Below are 16,997 nucleotides of genomic sequence, written 5' to 3' on the forward strand. Positions count from 1 at the left end.
ACTTTTTCCTTTCTTTTATTGGTTGCGTGAGCATAGAAAGCGAACAATGTGAACAGGATTTCGAATTCTAACTACAAAAAACTACAATGTTCTTTGCGCGTGTCGTTCGGAATACTAGTATTTTCGAAATTTCATCATGGATTGAGTTGGAGGCACGTGGTTACTATTGTGATCCACCTCGCAAACATACCATGCATACTTGTTTTAATTTTCGTTTCGGTAGATGATTGCAATAACAAGGGTAAGTTTTAAAAATAGAATCATACCTTTGGCGTGTTTGCAATATACCGATACCGGAAAGCAAAAACAAAACGTTAACAATGGTATGGTGTGATTACCAGTAATAACCTTTTTTAGTTTTTTAAAGCGACTCCGTTTTTTGCCTGAAGTTAACCTGTCATTCAAAATGGAACGCATTTCTCATGAAGGATTGCATCATTTTGGAAGTTTTAGGAGAAGGGTCCAATACAGGTAAATGTACCCTACGTTGTAATTGAGTTGTACTTACAAACTGCCTTCACATCAATGAAGCTGTTGATACCTTTGGATGCAGTGAATGATTAATTACGATATGACCATTCTGGGTGATATCTTTAACACAACTCACAGGGCGTGGTTTGTTCCGCGCTCAGGCTGTAAATTAATGAGGCATGACTCTATCGTATTGATAATCCTTTGAAGTGACCTACTAATCCATCATTGTTATTATTAGTGAAATTATTATACATGAATGTATATGATTATATGAACCTTATTCAGCAAGCGTTGTTCAAACACAAAGCTAACGCTCGAGAGGGACTGTTGATAAGATTTGTCCAGGGCCGACTCGTGGCTTTTGAACCTACCCGTTCAACTAGAAATTCTGAAAATCAAAATCACGCGAAAAAAAGCAAGTCATTCTCTTTGTTACTCATAAAAAATAAAATGTAAATATAAACTTGGATTTGATATTTATTTTTTGCCTGGCGTCACCGTGTAGTAATTGCCAGTCTGAACAAGAAACGGCACATTCACTTCCAGTTCCGTAGAGAGAGTCTTTGATAAACAGTTCAGTTTGATCCGCGCATGCGCACGACGAAATTTGCTATGATACATTACGACGTTGTTATACCTGTTGAAAACTATCTAACCTGCCACAGATGTCAAAATGGGCTGCGTGCACTGTCCGCCATTATCGCTCATAGAAAGCTGGATACCACAAAGGTGACAGACATTAGACACATCCGCTGGACATGATTAAGCTGTATCTGGATGATACTCGACTCTCCCTCTTGCCACTATACGAGACATTCGTAAACGAATATTTTGTCGAAAGATCATGCATGTCTTTTTGCCACCTTTACTTGACCAGCGCCGAGAGTGAAACAATTGTTGTGAAGGAACACAACTGCGTGTTTTCAACACGGATCATCCAGAATCAGAAAGACTGGAGTGGCGCGTTAGGAATCGAAAAGAAGCAGGAAAAACCGTCGAATTTTTCTGGAGCGCTTCTTACTACATTACATATTTGGTAAAGCTCGCATGCGTCGGGTGGGTCCATGGAGTTCACTTCCTCAATCATCTACAGCTCGCAACCTAGGTTCCAGAAACCACCTTCCGGTGCTGGTCATGTATCTGTTGCCCATCGCTTACAGCAGGTAAAACTATCCGGCGTCGGAACAAAGGCAACCTTAACCAGCAGTTCTGACGAAGGCAACCGTCTGATAGATACTGGATCTCCCAGTCCAACCACAGGTGGATCTAACCTAGGACTGCAATTCTGCTAAGCCAAGTTAGAAAATACACTCCAATTACAGAATTTATTCAACGTAACGTCGTTGCCACAGTAGCGAGTATCCCGACTACCAACGGGAAACAAGACATGGTCGCTTACATTCCCAGTAACCTGGACGATATTTTACCTTCCGAGTTCTGCGCATCCCACTCTCCCTAATCAATCGATATACGCACATCCGACGAGCTGGACATTGCTGCACATGACCATGAATGCAGGATCACTGATGCCTACATGGCCAGCTGTCCCATAAAGGAGTTCCTAAACCACGTGGTCAATTTTTTGGTCACTTTTCATACCCCCCCCCCTCCCCTATTCTCCCGTGGTCTTTCGTGGTCTTTTAGCAACCCCCCCCCCCCCCCCCCATTTGCAACCTTAACCACGTGGTCTTTTTATTTTTCTAGTGCTAAAATCCACTCATCTACTTTAATTCAGATATTTCGAAAACAGTATCCAACAATGGTTCCAGAGTTCACGGGACCGGTGTTAAGGAAACTATTTATTTATTTTGTCAGTCATATGTAGACTGGTTACATTAGTTTCTTAGCTATACCTACATAAACATAAAACAAATAAATTTTGTGTCCTCAGCCTCAAGGACTTGAAATACTGCTTCAGTTTATACCGGGATATCGTAAAGTCAATGGCTTCGCAGTGTTGATTATAAGAATTCATCATACTATTTATAGGCTTCCATCATATGACGGAAGACGATATGAGGTCCAACCTACCTTAGAAGAGTATATAGTAGAAATTGCTTTTGTACTGATTCTATACTTTCTTAATGTACGCCAGGACGAGGAGACCACGCAATGTTACAATATTCCAGTATTGACCTCACACAGGCAATAGTTTTGATAATATATATATAGCCTAGCCTTGGGTGCTACATTCCGATTCGGAACTTGACCTTCCGTTTGTTATACACAGACTTTGCAGCCAACTGTTTAGTGTACAGGACAATTGCAGGGCTAGCGCTACGATCCTACTGACACTAACAGTCTCTCCCGAACCGAGAATCGAACATACGAAGACTGGCTTGCTAGGCCAGCATCATACCTCGATACCATCTGGGAGAGTTTTGATAGTGTACGAGTCTTGAAAATTGTAGCAGAAGCGTTTGATAAACCCTAACATGTTGTTTGCCTTGTGTATGATAGTGTTATAGTAGTCGATGACATCAAGTTTAGAATCTAAGATTATTCCTAAATCACTAACTTTTTCACATTTTTCTACATTCGGATTTCCTAATGAAATTACAATTGGGCGTTGTCAATTTTCTGCTAAAGGAAATTACATTGCATTTTTTCATATTTAATTGAAGTAGGCTTTTCTTACACCAGATGTAAAATATGTAAATTTCATTTTGAAGTACATTGATGTCTTGATTTTTTATTTCCAAAAACAGCTTCATGTCGTCGGCATATATTAGATCTTTAATATTTTTGAGGATGAAGGAAATGTTGTTTACATACATAATAAAAAGAGCCTTGGGGAACACCTGAAGTAACTTGAATGGAATTTGACTTCTTTCCATTAAATTTTATTATTTGTTGCCTGTTTGTTAAATATGATTCAAGCCACTTCAGGAGACCAGACTCAATTTCAATTTTTTTCAGTTTGAAGAGTAGCATTGGTATGTCAATACGATCAAAATCAAATTTACTAAAGTCTGTATAGAGAGCTTCAACATGCTTCCCATTATTCATTGCTTTCATTGAGTAATCTACAAATTCAAGTAAATTTGTGGATGTAGAGCGGCCTTTGAAAAAGCCGTGTTGTCTGTCTGTTATTCGATTTTCGACTTGAGCAAACATTTTTTCATTTTTCAATTGCCTCAAAGCGTTTGGGAATGCAAGAGATAATAGCGATTCCACGATAATTACGTATGTGAGATTTCCGCCCAGATTTGAAAATAGACACCAAAAATGAGCTTCTACGTATATTTGGGAAGACTTCAGTTTTTAACGTTATATTGAACAGCCAGAACAAAGGAAATGTAAGTTCCTTCGCAAGATTTTTCATGAGTGCTGGAGGAATTCCATCAGGTCCAGGTCTTTTGGAAGGGTCTAAATGTTTTAGATCCTGCAACACATCATGTATCTGACGTTGGTTGACACCAATGTTTCTTGGTTATTCTGGATAAAATGCAAAATAATCGCGGTCGCAATTTCGGAAAATGTGGTATAGATTTCCTGGAGAAATTTTGCAAAAAGATTACAATTTTTCTCCGAGTTAACACCAACATGTTCATCGAGTTGCATTGTTGATGAAAAATTGTCTGATTTCGGTTTTGTTTTGATGTAATTGAAGAAGTTCTTTGGAGAAGACTTAATTTCTAGCTCAGTTTTTGCATTAAATTCTTAAAATGCATGATTGCAAAGTTCAATTGATCAGATATTTTCAAATCAATTACTAGATTTTCACTGCCATGTTTTTGGAAAGTTTTGTGGGCCTTTTTGTTTGCGGTTTTTAAATTTATTTGTGTGTTGAACCAGACCAGGGGAAAATGTATCGGGCGATGAAATTTTTTTATAACATCCGAGAGCGTCCCTCTATGACAGTGTTGGTATTGGCAAAATAAAGACAGATAAAATATATTGCGACTATAACGTTGCCGTAGCCCCCCCCCCCTTTTTTTTTATTGCTGTTCACCTTATTCCCAAGTCGACGATAGCATGTATGGTTGCTCTATTGCCGAGTTTGCTTTTCTTTGTACGAAGGCTGTTGACAAGGTGCCGAACAGTCCTTACGCTTCTTCTTCCCACAGCCTTTTTTACCAGCCGTCACCCGACATCCATTAGGCAAATAAAAAAAGAGAGGAAAAATGTCTCCGGTGGATTCGGGCAGTTGCCAACACGCGATGTTTGTGTAGTGCGGACACGACCGTCTGTATAAAAAAAGCTTCTTTTCTTTTCTACATTCGCAATCCCGAAGTTATCCTTTAAATGATGCTGAATCGAAACACGGAGTACATTTTTCGTTTCCTTATGTGATGCTCTGTTGCCAATACGTTCTCAATGTAACTATCGGACTGCCAGCAAGATAAGTATCACGAACAAACAGCAACAGAGAAGAAAACCCTAAGCAGACAGTAAAAAAAGACTACCACTGGCATGCCTGAACCAGACTGGATGTTTAGAGTTAGTGTGACGTCGTTTTTTCTTTAATGGAATCTCTCTAGAGAATGATGATGTTGTACAGAATTTTGTAAAAGACGCTTACAGATGATTCGAAATTTCCTCCATCTCTAAAAATTTGCTGCCAATTGATACAGTTTGATTTGTTTTTTATATTTGCATAGTTAGCGAGTTTGAATTCTAGGACTTCCTCATACTCGCAGTCGTTGGGTGGGTCTTTGATATTCATGTAAAAATAAGGAATATTCAATTGCTGTGTGAAACTTTTCGTTTTTCCACAGTGGGTTAAATGATTCGGTCACTCGTAAACCTGGTTCAAACTTAATTTAGCAATTTCGTCTAACATGAAATACAAAAAATGTTATCTCCAACGACTGGGAGTAGGATGCTTTCGTTTTCAGGGTCCAAGATGAAGTCAGCGGTGTTTTGATTGAAGTCCCCATAGATGTGAACTTTCACTTCTGGAGGTAGAGATAAAAAAAATCTGCGCAATTGAAAAATTTTCATACGTAATTTTATTAGCGTTGTGGGACGCAAAGTACACGGAGGCGAAAACGTGTTTCACCTATTATGTGCTATTTTTTCCAAATACAGTGGAATTTCGATTTTATCACGGTCAAAAAAACATCCTCCTGTGAATCCAACGAAACGGTGGACTTGGTGAAATGATAAAAATTATCATTTTTCGTTAGATTTCACTGCTATGCAACAAAAATTACTAACCTTCATTTTTTCTTAGAATCCAAAGTTGCGCTGGATTCGACGGAAAGTGTTTTTTTGACCGTGATAAAATCGAAATTCCACTGTATGTCCGAATTCTTTGAATTTAGGTGAAGCAACAATTTCTGAATTACAATTCACAGAAACCGCTATGAGGCTTTCTTTGCCTAACCTAACGGACTCTTGAAGATTTCTGTCATTCTTGAATACATTAGCATTTGCGTACCCGACCCCTCCGGAGCCGAAAAAATAAAAATTCTTTTACCTGCCATTTCGCAAGATCTGAACCGATTTTGATCGAACCTTTTTCAAAAGATCACAAATTTTTGAACCTTTTTCAAAAGATCACAAAATTTTGAGACTTAAGTCCTCAAATGTGTGTCAAAATTAGGTTAAAAGTGCAGTGCAGCACTACAGGATAACTCCCAAGACACGAATTCTATTGAACAAGGCACCTAGACACTGTAGTATTGAGGGCAATGAAAACGCTGACTACCTCGCAAGCCGGAATCAGCACAGCAATTAAATGGCCCTGAGCAATTTCTGCGCGAACTTAAAACATGGGAAACGCTAGAAATAGCTAACCAATCGAGCAATACACAGGGCTGCAGATAAGCTAAACAGTTTATCTCTCCAAATCCTGATATAACCAAGAGGCTTCTCGGTCTCAAGCGTGGTAAACCACGTTTCTACAAAGGAGTTATACCGGACATTGCGACAACGGCCGCTCTGCAACCTTGCAAATTAGGAGTCAGCTCACCTGCTTTGTCAGTATGAAGCCCTAGCGTTTGCTGAATACCTATTACTTCTTCGGACGTTACCTTTTAGCTCCATTGATTTCAGGTATGGAATTCCAATCCCAAAAGGTCGGTTGTCGTTTTGTTTACATCACTTCGTGGCAAAATTTCTGTTGTGACAAATAAATCGTTAATTCGAACAACAAAAATACATAATGAAAAGTACAATACTCCAAAAAACTTACGAAGAGCCTAATTTCACGACACCACTGTTTGATTTCCTTTAAAGCCTGCTTCGATCCCAGCAAACAATTATTAAACTATTATTAAGTTCTAGTTCAGCCGCAATCAGCCTATTAACAAGCAGTAATTCAACAAAATCGTTTATTGGAATGGGCTTTGATATAAGATTTATGAAGCTGTTAGATAGGCATGACTATTCGTCGTGCTTGCTAACCGTGATACGATAAAAGTTGCTTCAATAAAACTGTTAGAAGAATTAAATAAAATGAAATATGTTATTTGGGATATTCCACATCTGTTTCAACACGTCTGAATTTGAATTTCATTGACCTGTTTGATAACCGCAGGACCTTTCAATTTGTTCTCATTCCGCAAGCAAACAGTGTTGGTTGTAATCAGGTACAGTCTTACTTAGCCAGTTGTACAGTGCGGATCAACCCTTAATTAAACCAAAAATAACAAGATGACACTTCTTTGCGTCTTCATTATTTTAGCTGTACCAAGTATTGCGGAAGAACTGAAGCTTGTCTATCAGTGGAGTCAAATTTCTACTCCCATATCAGAAGCCGGTTAGTGGTATGCTTACTTTAGTTGGAAAAAACTGTACACACTTCTATTTCAGTGCAAACAAATGTAATATTTAGCAACCAAGCGGCACCTGGGGGGAATGAATCTTTCAATGCTTACGGGAATATCCCAATGGGCGTCAGTCATCACAAAGGGCGTCTGTTTATTACCTTTCCCAGAAGACGACCGGGTATCCCAGCCACGCTCACCGTTCTCAACACCACAGAGATTCCAAGAATAAACAATCCGCCACTTTCCGCTTATCCTGAAGCGCTAATGAACACGTTGCATGTATGTAGATTTTTTTTCTAATCAAACAACATTCCTTCAGTTTACGTGTCTCCAACAGCTTGATTACGCTGCTGACCCGAAGAGGATTGTGTCCGTATACCGTACTAGGGTGGACAAATGTGACCGATCGTGGTTCGTTGATACCGGCTATCTGGAATATCCCGGGAATGCACGACAGGTTCAACGGCCAGCACTGTGGATTATAAATCTTCGGACAGACCGTCGCATTCAACGGTTCGAAATTCCTGCTAGTATTGTAGAGTTTGGGTATGGAATGGCCAGCATCACAGTTGATGTAGAAGAAGATAGATGCGAAGATGCGTACGCCTACATATCCGACTTCAAGTGGCAGCGACTTTATGTATACAGCTTGACCGCCAACAGAATGTGGCGTTTCAATCATATTTATTTCTCCTTTGAACCACAAAACGGACGCTTGAATATCGGTGGACAGCGATTTTTTTGGAACGATGGACTATTTTCAGCAGCCATCGGTGGCCGAAACTCGGTTACTGGAATTCGACCTGTCTACCTTCATGCGATGGCCGCCACTAGCGAGATTGCTGTTCCCAACAATGTTCTAAAGAATGAAAATTTGACCAATTCCGGCGTCGATTATGGTCGATATTTTACTCATCTGGGTTCAAGAGGCTCGAACACGCAGAGTACCAACCATGCCTATGATGAAAAGACAGGTGTTCTGTTCTATGCTGAGGTCAACCGTAACTCAATCGGATGCTGGAACAGTGCCCATACCTTTGCAGCTGACAATCATGGCATCGTGCAGCTGGATAATAGTAATATGATTTATCCATCGGACTTAACGGTAAGTAGGCTACAGATGCGCATCATAACTTTTGATAACCCGATCTAAAATAGGCTTAAACTTAAAACGTAAATGAAGCACAGCAATCAATTTGTCCAATTTGTTTCTAAGTCTTTTGTACTACTAGTGTTGCACATTCTTGACTCATGTCCTTTTTCAATGCTTTAGCTGTACTCACATTCTCTCGGAATCGAGTGTATCGACCAGAAACCACAAAATTTTTCTTAACAACAATTACGTTACAACTTTCGGTTTTCTTTATTACAGATTGATAATGAAGGTGTGATATGGGCCATTTCGAACCGACTTCCCATATGGATCTACTCACAACTAAACGTCACTGCTTTTAATTTTCGGATTTGGCGCCAGACTGCGAGTAAGGCGATCGTAGGTACGATTTGTGTCTGATTTTATCCGTGCGGGAAATCTTTCAAATTCATGTTAACATACTAGACGACAATTGAAGTTAGACTACGGTTGTGAAATATAATTTCAGTAGGAGTTTTTGTTGCGAATAGTTTCAGCTAGAGTCGGTTATTGTAATACTGCGAAAAATTACACTAAAAGGATATTTTGCTACACTGGACAACTCTGCTCTCTCGGTATCCTATTTAGCAGTTTCGTTATTTAATTTTGTTTTTTTAAAGATCTAGTAGAAAAATATTAGCTGCTCTATGAATCTATAGACGATTTATTTATCCGAACCAAAAGAGTTCCGTTCTTTCGACGGAAACAAAGTTTTGTAGTCTTTTTAATATGATTGGTTTCAATAGTACGTACGACTCGCATATTTTTCGATAGCGAATCGGAAAAAATACTAGAAAGAATGAGTTATTTCCTTACCTCGAGATTTAACGTTCAATTGCGTATCATCACTAGTTGCTAATAGCTTATAGATTTAAAAATGTATTCACCGTTTACTAATACAGCCTTTCGAGTTACTTTGATTTGTATCTGAATTGGTTAATATGCCTAAAGGTCACTCTGTTTCATTCACTGTAATAAATATTGAAATTATGCAGTAAAGAAAATTTTATCTAAGATCTTGCCAACTTTTAATTGTGAAATGTTTCCTAGGTTTGCTAGCACAAAAGCAAAACCATTTTCTGTACCGGCAGGGTAAAATATCACACATAAGTGCACCGCGATCGCACTCAAACATCTACACTCTATGCCTTACGATTTACGGCGGCATATCGCACGAAAAGTTAACAAATAAACATAAATAACTATTTTTACAAACACACACACTCTATTGCACAATAAAGTCTTTGTGGCCACGTAAAGATTTCAGTTGTTTCTTCAGTTTAGTTACCAAATCCGCTGGTTGAACCTGAAATGTACAAATTAGGTACTAAATACACATTCCTGGCAGACAATAACACAATTTTACCAATATCGATATGTCTTTTCCGACTGCATTCAAACGATCACGTATTTCATTGTCCTTAAAGAAGAGGTTTAACGGACGACCGTTGATTTCCGTAAGGACCCAAAACGTCAGAGACAATCCATCGCATGATTGAGCCTAGCAAACGAGTAGAGTTGTGAAAATGATCGTTACTCTTGGAAATCTATTCATACCTTAGGTGGAAGCCCATGTCTGGCAGCGAGACTATTTGGCACTACATCTACAATTGTGGCAGTATTACCATCACGAATCAAGCCCAAACACTGTCCATTTAATTCCCTTCGTATCGCGAACACCCGACCGAACGGCACCCTTCGTATTATCAACTTTACCTAAAATGACGAAACATATGGTAACATTAGGCGCTTATTATAACTAACTTCTCAACCAATTAAAACTTACAAAAAGCCCCGGTGCTCCTCGAATCGCCTTGTGCGCTTCAGCCGCACTAGTAATCGCTATCCCAGCGATTGAAATCAGCTGATCACCAATGTGCAAGGCATTATACAGAACCGGATGCTCTTTCTGCTTCCAGCCGGCAACCCAAACAGCACCGAACGCATCAACCAGTCCAATAGAATTTATGCAATCCTTACGACGCAGCTGAAGCTGAACTCCCCCTGGGTGCATCATCTCGCGCCTTAACTGCATAACCTGTTGCTCGCGTAGCGTCAGCTTTCGATTGGATCCGTTGATACCTTGATCCTGCTGATTCGCGAACTGATGATGTGGTCGAAAAGGTTGCGGAGGAGATTGCAGCCGGGACGCTACACCATTTAAACGTGCTCTTGGCAGTGCACTCCCGGACGATTCAGGTTGAGCATCGGAAGTAGATGAGCTCCTTCGACGCTGTTCATTGACTTCGTTTCTAAACTTAGTAACGGACAGGTTTAAATTGACGGAAGGTTGACGCCCTCGAGAGGCATTATCATCCCTTCCGCTGGCAACTACCGCATTAGTTGAACGACTAATTACCATTTCCGTTAGCCCGCGTTGCAGCATCGGTCGTTGCGGCTGTGGTGTATAGATATTTTTGTCTACCACAGGACGCATTGTAGGACTTAAGGTTGTAGCCGGGACAGTTGGGCTGCTGGCCGATGAAAATATTCCCGGTTTTACACCAGATACAGTTGGCTGGGCACTGGTGGCTTCCACCTGATTTTCCTTATTTTCCAGCCCATTGCGTAGATTTTTGACACGATTGAACTGGATTTCGGAATGACTAGAAGAACGCTGCTGCTTGCTGAGTAACATGACTTTACTTTTGCAGTGTTTGTTCGAGGTCGAGCTAACTGCCGATGCTGATGGCGATTGCAAGCTGGTAGGCTGATCGAGGTTCGACACTACCTGAATTGGAGTGGGCAGCAGGAATACATGCTCATAGTGCTGCTGCTGTGAAGGAGGAGTTTGGGGCCTATCACAGGAGTTTACCGCGATTTGAGTGACAGTGCCGAAATTGTTGTCCGCTTTGATGGGAGTTGAGGAAGTTGCTACCGTTGCGATTACCTGAGCAGACTGAGCGGGAGGAACTGCAGTGGAAGTTATTATCACTGTTCCACTACTGCTGGTATTAACGAGATTCGGTACCTTAACGGTCGTGATCTGGCGATCGTTGATTGAAGCAATAATCGAAGGCTCCTGATCCTGGAGACGATGAAAGTTGTGCTCGTACTCGATATTGGACGGAATAATTTGCACGTTACTTTTGTAGTTTTCATCGCTCAGGCCGTCAGTAATTAGCGTGCTGGTGTTAGTACTGGCGGTTTTGCCTTTCGATTCTGGCTTCGACGTACGACGTTTCGCACAGGGAGAAAGTGCTGATTTTGCAGGTGACGAACCGGCATTAGTTCCATTGGAAACCTCAATGATCGTGACATTGTCCGTTATGGGGTCTGGCTCTTTCTGTACATATTTCCGGCGAGTCTTTTTCTGCTCGTGACGATGCTCTTGCCTGCAAAGGGAAATTAGCAAGTTTTAATATTAGACTGTGAATCATTTCACATGCCAGGCTTCGCTTTATGGCCTGGTACAGAGATAGCGTTGCACATAAATAATTATTGAATTGCCCGATTGTACCAACCTTACTAGAATACTGTCAAAATTTCATGACATGTAATTTTGCATTTTTAAGACGGAAAAATGCTCTGTTCGTAAAACGTGTACCCATTAATAAACAATATTACTGTACATTATTGGATCGATGAAATCGAGGTACATAAGGCGAGGAAAGAAGCACTCTTTCACCAAGACAATGTTCCCGCTCGCGAAGGAATTGGGCTACGAACTTAATTCCTCAGCCTTCGTATTCACCAAATTTAGCCCTGAGTAGCTATTATCTGTTTCTTCGATTGAAAATATGGGTCGCTGGCAAACGAGTCCATCGGAAAAAGGTCATTTTTAAACTTTAGTTTTTGAAGTAGAATACTTCTCTCAGGAAGTTCGGCTACATAGGGATGTGAAATGAAAATCTAAAACCGAAAAAAGTGAAAAATATGTCCAATTTCAAATGCTAATAAATCGGTTAGTATTCGATGGATTTCCTTCGTTCTTGCAGCAATAGATTGGAAAATCTCTTAAGACTCTTCCCAAAATAGGATAATTGTAATTTTATTATTCACACTATTGTACTATTGAAAATAGTCAAGCCTTGTCAAAACGAAAAATTCGACCTCTGATTGGTCGTTATATGCTTGCTTCCCAAGCACGGTCGACAGGATCATATACCTTGCAATTGAAAACATGCTATTTGGCCTATATAAGAGCCTGTTTCAGCCGGAGCCGCTCATAATAGTTCTAGACAGCGACAACAGCAGTCGTTCTTCTCAGCAGCAGCACTAGCCCTGTGGTTGGTCACCACGTCTCAGGAGCAGCGCGGTTTTTCTCAGCGTGTGTCGCCAGACAGCCATTATTCCCCCCGTGTTGGGGCAGCATGAAGATTACCATCAGGAAGTCCAATTTTGGAAATCAAAATGCCTTTTTGAAGGCAAATAAACAAGTCATTGAAAGTTAATAATTTTTGTCAACGCAAGCAAGTATTCTGTGTTGCATCCTAGCAATTTAAATTTGTCGCACCCGTCTAATTTACTGAATGTGAAATAGCTTCCACAGTGCATGTTTTCCGTGTATCTTAATTCCCCCAATGTTAGGGCAGCTCAAAGGTTGTAATTAGCAACCGATTTTGAACAGCAAAATGCTTTTTTGAAGGCAAATAAAAAAAATAATTGAAGGTTAATAATTTTCTGGCATCAACACAAGCAGACATTCTGTGCGGGATGCAATCAAATTCTGTTGTAGTTGTCTAATTTTCACTTTATTTAGTAAACCCCCCCACTGTAGGGGCAGCGCAAAGGCTGCGATCAGCATAACCGACATTGAATAATAAACTGCCCTGTTAGTACGCATTCACAAAAGCAGTTAGTTCGACTATGCAGAGCTAATATGAAGTCGATTCAATCAATCAGCATAAACAGAATTTCGTCGTCTCCCAGCTGCCAAGTTGCAACATGATGCAACACGCAACAGCGAGCAAACGAAATCGCTTGATGTTACAAACCGCAATAAGATACGGGTTAAAACCGTTGCGTGTGTGAGAGCACCATCGGTGTTTATTCGCTGGATACACTATCTACTGTCTACTGAACGCAATAATCTGCTTACATGCGACACGGGGACGGGAACAATTTCTTCAACGAAGCTGCGCAACACGACACAAAACATGTTATTTTGTTGCTTCAATGAGAGTGCTATCGGTCCGCCTCGACAAGAAATCATTTTTGTGCATCCGTGCTACGAAACTGAGGAAAAACTTTAGAAACTGAAAAAAGAGGTGGAGCTTATCAAATGATCGCTCTGAGCCGGAATGAAGTCACACATATTTCTCAAGTTATGTCATTCCACCACCTACGAAAAATAATTCATTCCTATTTTCATCCCTATAAAAGAGCCTGTTTCAGCCGGAGCCGCTCATAATAGTTCTAGACAGCGACAAGTCGTCCTTCCTTAGCAGCAGCACTAGCCCTGTGGTTGGTCACCACGTCTCAGTAGCAGCGCGGTTTTTCTCAGCGTGTGTCGCCAGACAGCCATTATTCCCCCCGTGTTGGGGCAGCATGGAGATTGCCATCAGGAAATCAAATTTTGGAAATCAAAATGCCCTTTTGAAGGCAAATAAACAAGTCATTGAAAGTTGATAATTTTTGTCAACGCAAGCAAGTATTCTGTGTTGCATCCTTGCAATTTAAATTTGTCGCACCCGTCTAATTTACTGAATGTGAAATAGCTTCCACAGTGCATGTTGTCCGTGTATCTTAATTCCCCCAATGTTAGGGCAGCTCAAAGGTTGTAATTAGCAACCGATTTTGAACAGCAAAATGCTTTTTTGAAGGCAAATAAAAAAATAATTGAAGGTTAATAATTTTCTGGCACCAACACAAGCAGACATTCTGTGCGGGATGCAATCAAATTCTGTTGTAGTTGTCTAATTTTCACTTTATTTAGTAAACCCCCCCACTGGAGGGGCAGCGCAAAGGCTGCGATCAGCATAACCGACATTGAATAATAAACTGCCCTGTTAGTACGCATTCACAAAAGCAGTTAGTTCGACTATGCAGAGCTAATATGAAGTCGATTCAATCAATCAGCATAAACAGAATTTCGTCGTCTCCCAGCTGCCAAGTTGCAACATGATGCAACACGCAACAGCGAGCAAACGAAATCGCTTGATGTTACAAACCGCAATAAGATACGGGTTAAAACCGTTACGTGTGTGAGAGCACCATCGGTGTTTATTCGCAGGATACACTATCTACTGTCTACTGAACGCAATAATCTGCTTACATGCGACACGGGGACGGGAACATTTTCTTCAACGAAGCTGCGCAACACGACACAAAACATGTTATTTTGTTGCTTCAATGAGAGTGCTATCGGTCCGGCTCGACAAGAAATCATTTTTGTGCATCCGTGCTACGAAACTGAGGAAAAACTTTAGAAACTGAAAAAAGAGGTGGAGCTTATCAAATGATCGCTCTGAGCCGGAATGAAGTCACACATATTTCTCAAGTTATGTCATTCCACCACCTACGAAAAATAATTCATTCCTATTTTCATCCCTATATAAGAGCCTGTTTCAGCCGGAGCCGCTCATAATAGTTCTAGACAGCGACAAGTCGTCCTTCCTTAGCAGCAGCACTAGCCCTGTGGTTGGTCACCACGTCTCAGGAGCAGCGCGGTTTTTCTCAGCGTGTGTCGCCAGACAGCCATTATTCCCCCCATGTTGGGGCAGCATGGAGATTGCCATCAGGAAATCAAATTTTGGCAATCAAAATGCCTTTTTGAAGGCAAATAAACAAGTCATTGAAAGTTAATAATTTTTGTCAACGCAAGCAAGTATTCTGTGTTGCATCCTTGCAATTTAAATTTGTCGCACCCGTCTAATTTACTGAATGTGAAATAGCTTCCACAGTGCATGTTGTCCGTGTATCTTAATTCCCCCAATGTTAGGGCAGCTCAAAGGTTGTAATTAGCAACCGATTTTGAACAGCAAAATGCTTTTTTGAAGGCAAATAAAAAAATAATTGAAGGTTAATAATTTTCTGGCATCAACACAAGCAGACATTCTGTGCGGGATGCAATCAAATTCTGTTGTAGTTGTCTAATTTTCACTTTATTTAGTAAACCCCCCCACTGTAGGGGCAGCGCAAAGGCTGCGATCAGCATAACCGACATTGAATAATAAACTGCCCTGTTAGTACGCATTCACAAAAGCAGTTAGTTCGACTATGCAGAGCTAATATGAAGTCGATTCAATCAATTACATGCGACATGGGGACGGGAACATTTTCTTCAACCAAGCTACACAACACGACACAAAACATGTTATTTTGTTGCTTCAATGAGAGTGCTATCGGTCCGGCTCGACAGAATGTTCACAAGAAATCATTTTTGTGCATCCGTGCTACGAAGCTGAGGAAAAACTTTAGAAACTGAAAAAAGAGGTGGAGCTTATCAAATGATCGCTCTGAACCAGAATGAAGTCACACATATTTTTCAAGTTATATCATTCCACCACGTACGTAAAATAATTCATTCCTATTTTCATCCCTATATAAGAGCCTGTTTTAGTCGAAGCCGCTCATAGTAGTTCTGAACAGCGATGACAGCAGTCCTCCCCTAGCAGCAGCGGGAGCGAGCAGTGGGTACCATCGATAGCGGATAGCGGCCACAACTGTGGCATGGCTGTGAATAAGCGTAGCAGTTTCAGCGGATCTCACCATCGATAGCAGCAGGGCCAGCAGATGCAGGTACAGCGGATACCAATGGCGGCCACAACTGTGGCATGGCTACGGATAGCGTTGCAGGTGCTCAGCAGTTGGGCCAGCGTATAGCGGCCACAACTGTGGCATGGCTATGCATAGCGTAGCTGTTGCAGCGGGTATATCAGCATCGATAGTAGCAGGTTCAGCTGATGCAACGACACTCCCTTCACTAAAATGCTGTTTCAGTGTGGTAGCGGGAAGCATCAGCAGCAGGCTTGCATGAAGTGAATACATCAGCCAGCTACTTTCTCTAAGGCCTTTGCCATAGTAGACGCGAAAAGCGGCGCGAACCGACTCGCTCGGCCGTAGGTTGATGTACAGCTCTACTGATGGCTGTTCATTAACCTACAGCTGAGCGAATCGGTTCGCGTCGCTTTTCGCGTCTATTATGGCAGAGGCCTAATGAAACAGTTGTATCAGTTTGTTCAGAAGAATATTATTGTCGGTAATATTACAGAGATGCGATTGCGTAAATCCGATTTTGAATTGAACAATTGTTCTTTTGAGAACAAATAAATCACTTATTTGAAGAGTTAATAGCTTTTGGTACCAATAGCAGTATAGTGACAGCCTCAGCGGTAGATGCAGATGCAGCCGGTACTTCCCTGAGGCCGATGTAAAGGTAAATGGGAGCAGCACGGCGAAACAGTTCGGGTTATGCTGAGACGCGCGTCATTTTTCGTTGTTGATATTCCCCACATGAAACGACGCGCTTTCGTATGATAGCGGTGGTATTAGCGGTAGATGCATTTGCCAACACTTCCTCCAGTAAAGCCGTGTCTAGTTTTCAATGTGAAAACACCTTTCTCATTGTGTTGACCGTGCGCCTTAGTCCTCACTATCAAGGTAACACAGAGATGTAAGATAAACACTACATCCTATGATAAATTGAACAATTGTCCTTATAAGGACAACAAATGAATAAATGAAGATTTAATTTTGAATTAGAATACTTCTCTCAGGAAGTTCGGCTA

The 16,997-nt window shown here is 41.0% G+C and overlaps 2 protein-coding genes across 3 annotated transcripts in view; one reads left to right on the forward strand and one right to left on the reverse strand.

Moving 5' to 3' along the window:
• The first annotated feature begins 7,030 nt into the window (after positions 1 to 7,030).
• Positions 7,031 to 9,504, forward strand: LOC129726020 (L-dopachrome tautomerase yellow-f2-like). Its single transcript, XM_055682571.1, has 4 exons — positions 7,031 to 7,183; positions 7,237 to 7,472; positions 7,531 to 8,298; positions 8,566 to 9,504. The coding sequence occupies exons 1-4, from the start codon at positions 7,078 to 7,080 to the stop codon at positions 8,704 to 8,706; spliced, it is 1,251 nt and encodes a 416-aa protein (XP_055538546.1). The 5' UTR covers positions 7,031 to 7,077; the 3' UTR covers positions 8,707 to 9,504.
• Positions 8,759 to 16,997, reverse strand: part of LOC129726016 (uncharacterized) — a 63,540-nt gene continuing 55,301 nt past the window's right edge. For both annotated transcript variants that reach the window (XM_055682546.1, XM_055682557.1), the window contains exons 5-8: positions 10,112 to 11,660; positions 9,883 to 10,041; positions 9,692 to 9,826; positions 8,759 to 9,631 (exon numbers count right to left, since the gene is read on the reverse strand). In XM_055682546.1, coding sequence (XP_055538521.1) covers positions 9,551 to 9,631; positions 9,692 to 9,826; positions 9,883 to 10,041; positions 10,112 to 11,660 — 1,924 coding nt within the window. In that variant the 3' untranslated portion in view covers positions 8,759 to 9,550. The remainder of the gene's footprint in view (positions 9,632 to 9,691; positions 9,827 to 9,882; positions 10,042 to 10,111; positions 11,661 to 16,997) is intronic.

Source organism: Wyeomyia smithii, chromosome 1, assembly GCF_029784165.1.
Source record: "Wyeomyia smithii strain HCP4-BCI-WySm-NY-G18 chromosome 1, ASM2978416v1, whole genome shotgun sequence".
Classification (NCBI taxonomy): Eukaryota; Metazoa; Arthropoda; class Insecta; order Diptera; family Culicidae; genus Wyeomyia; species Wyeomyia smithii.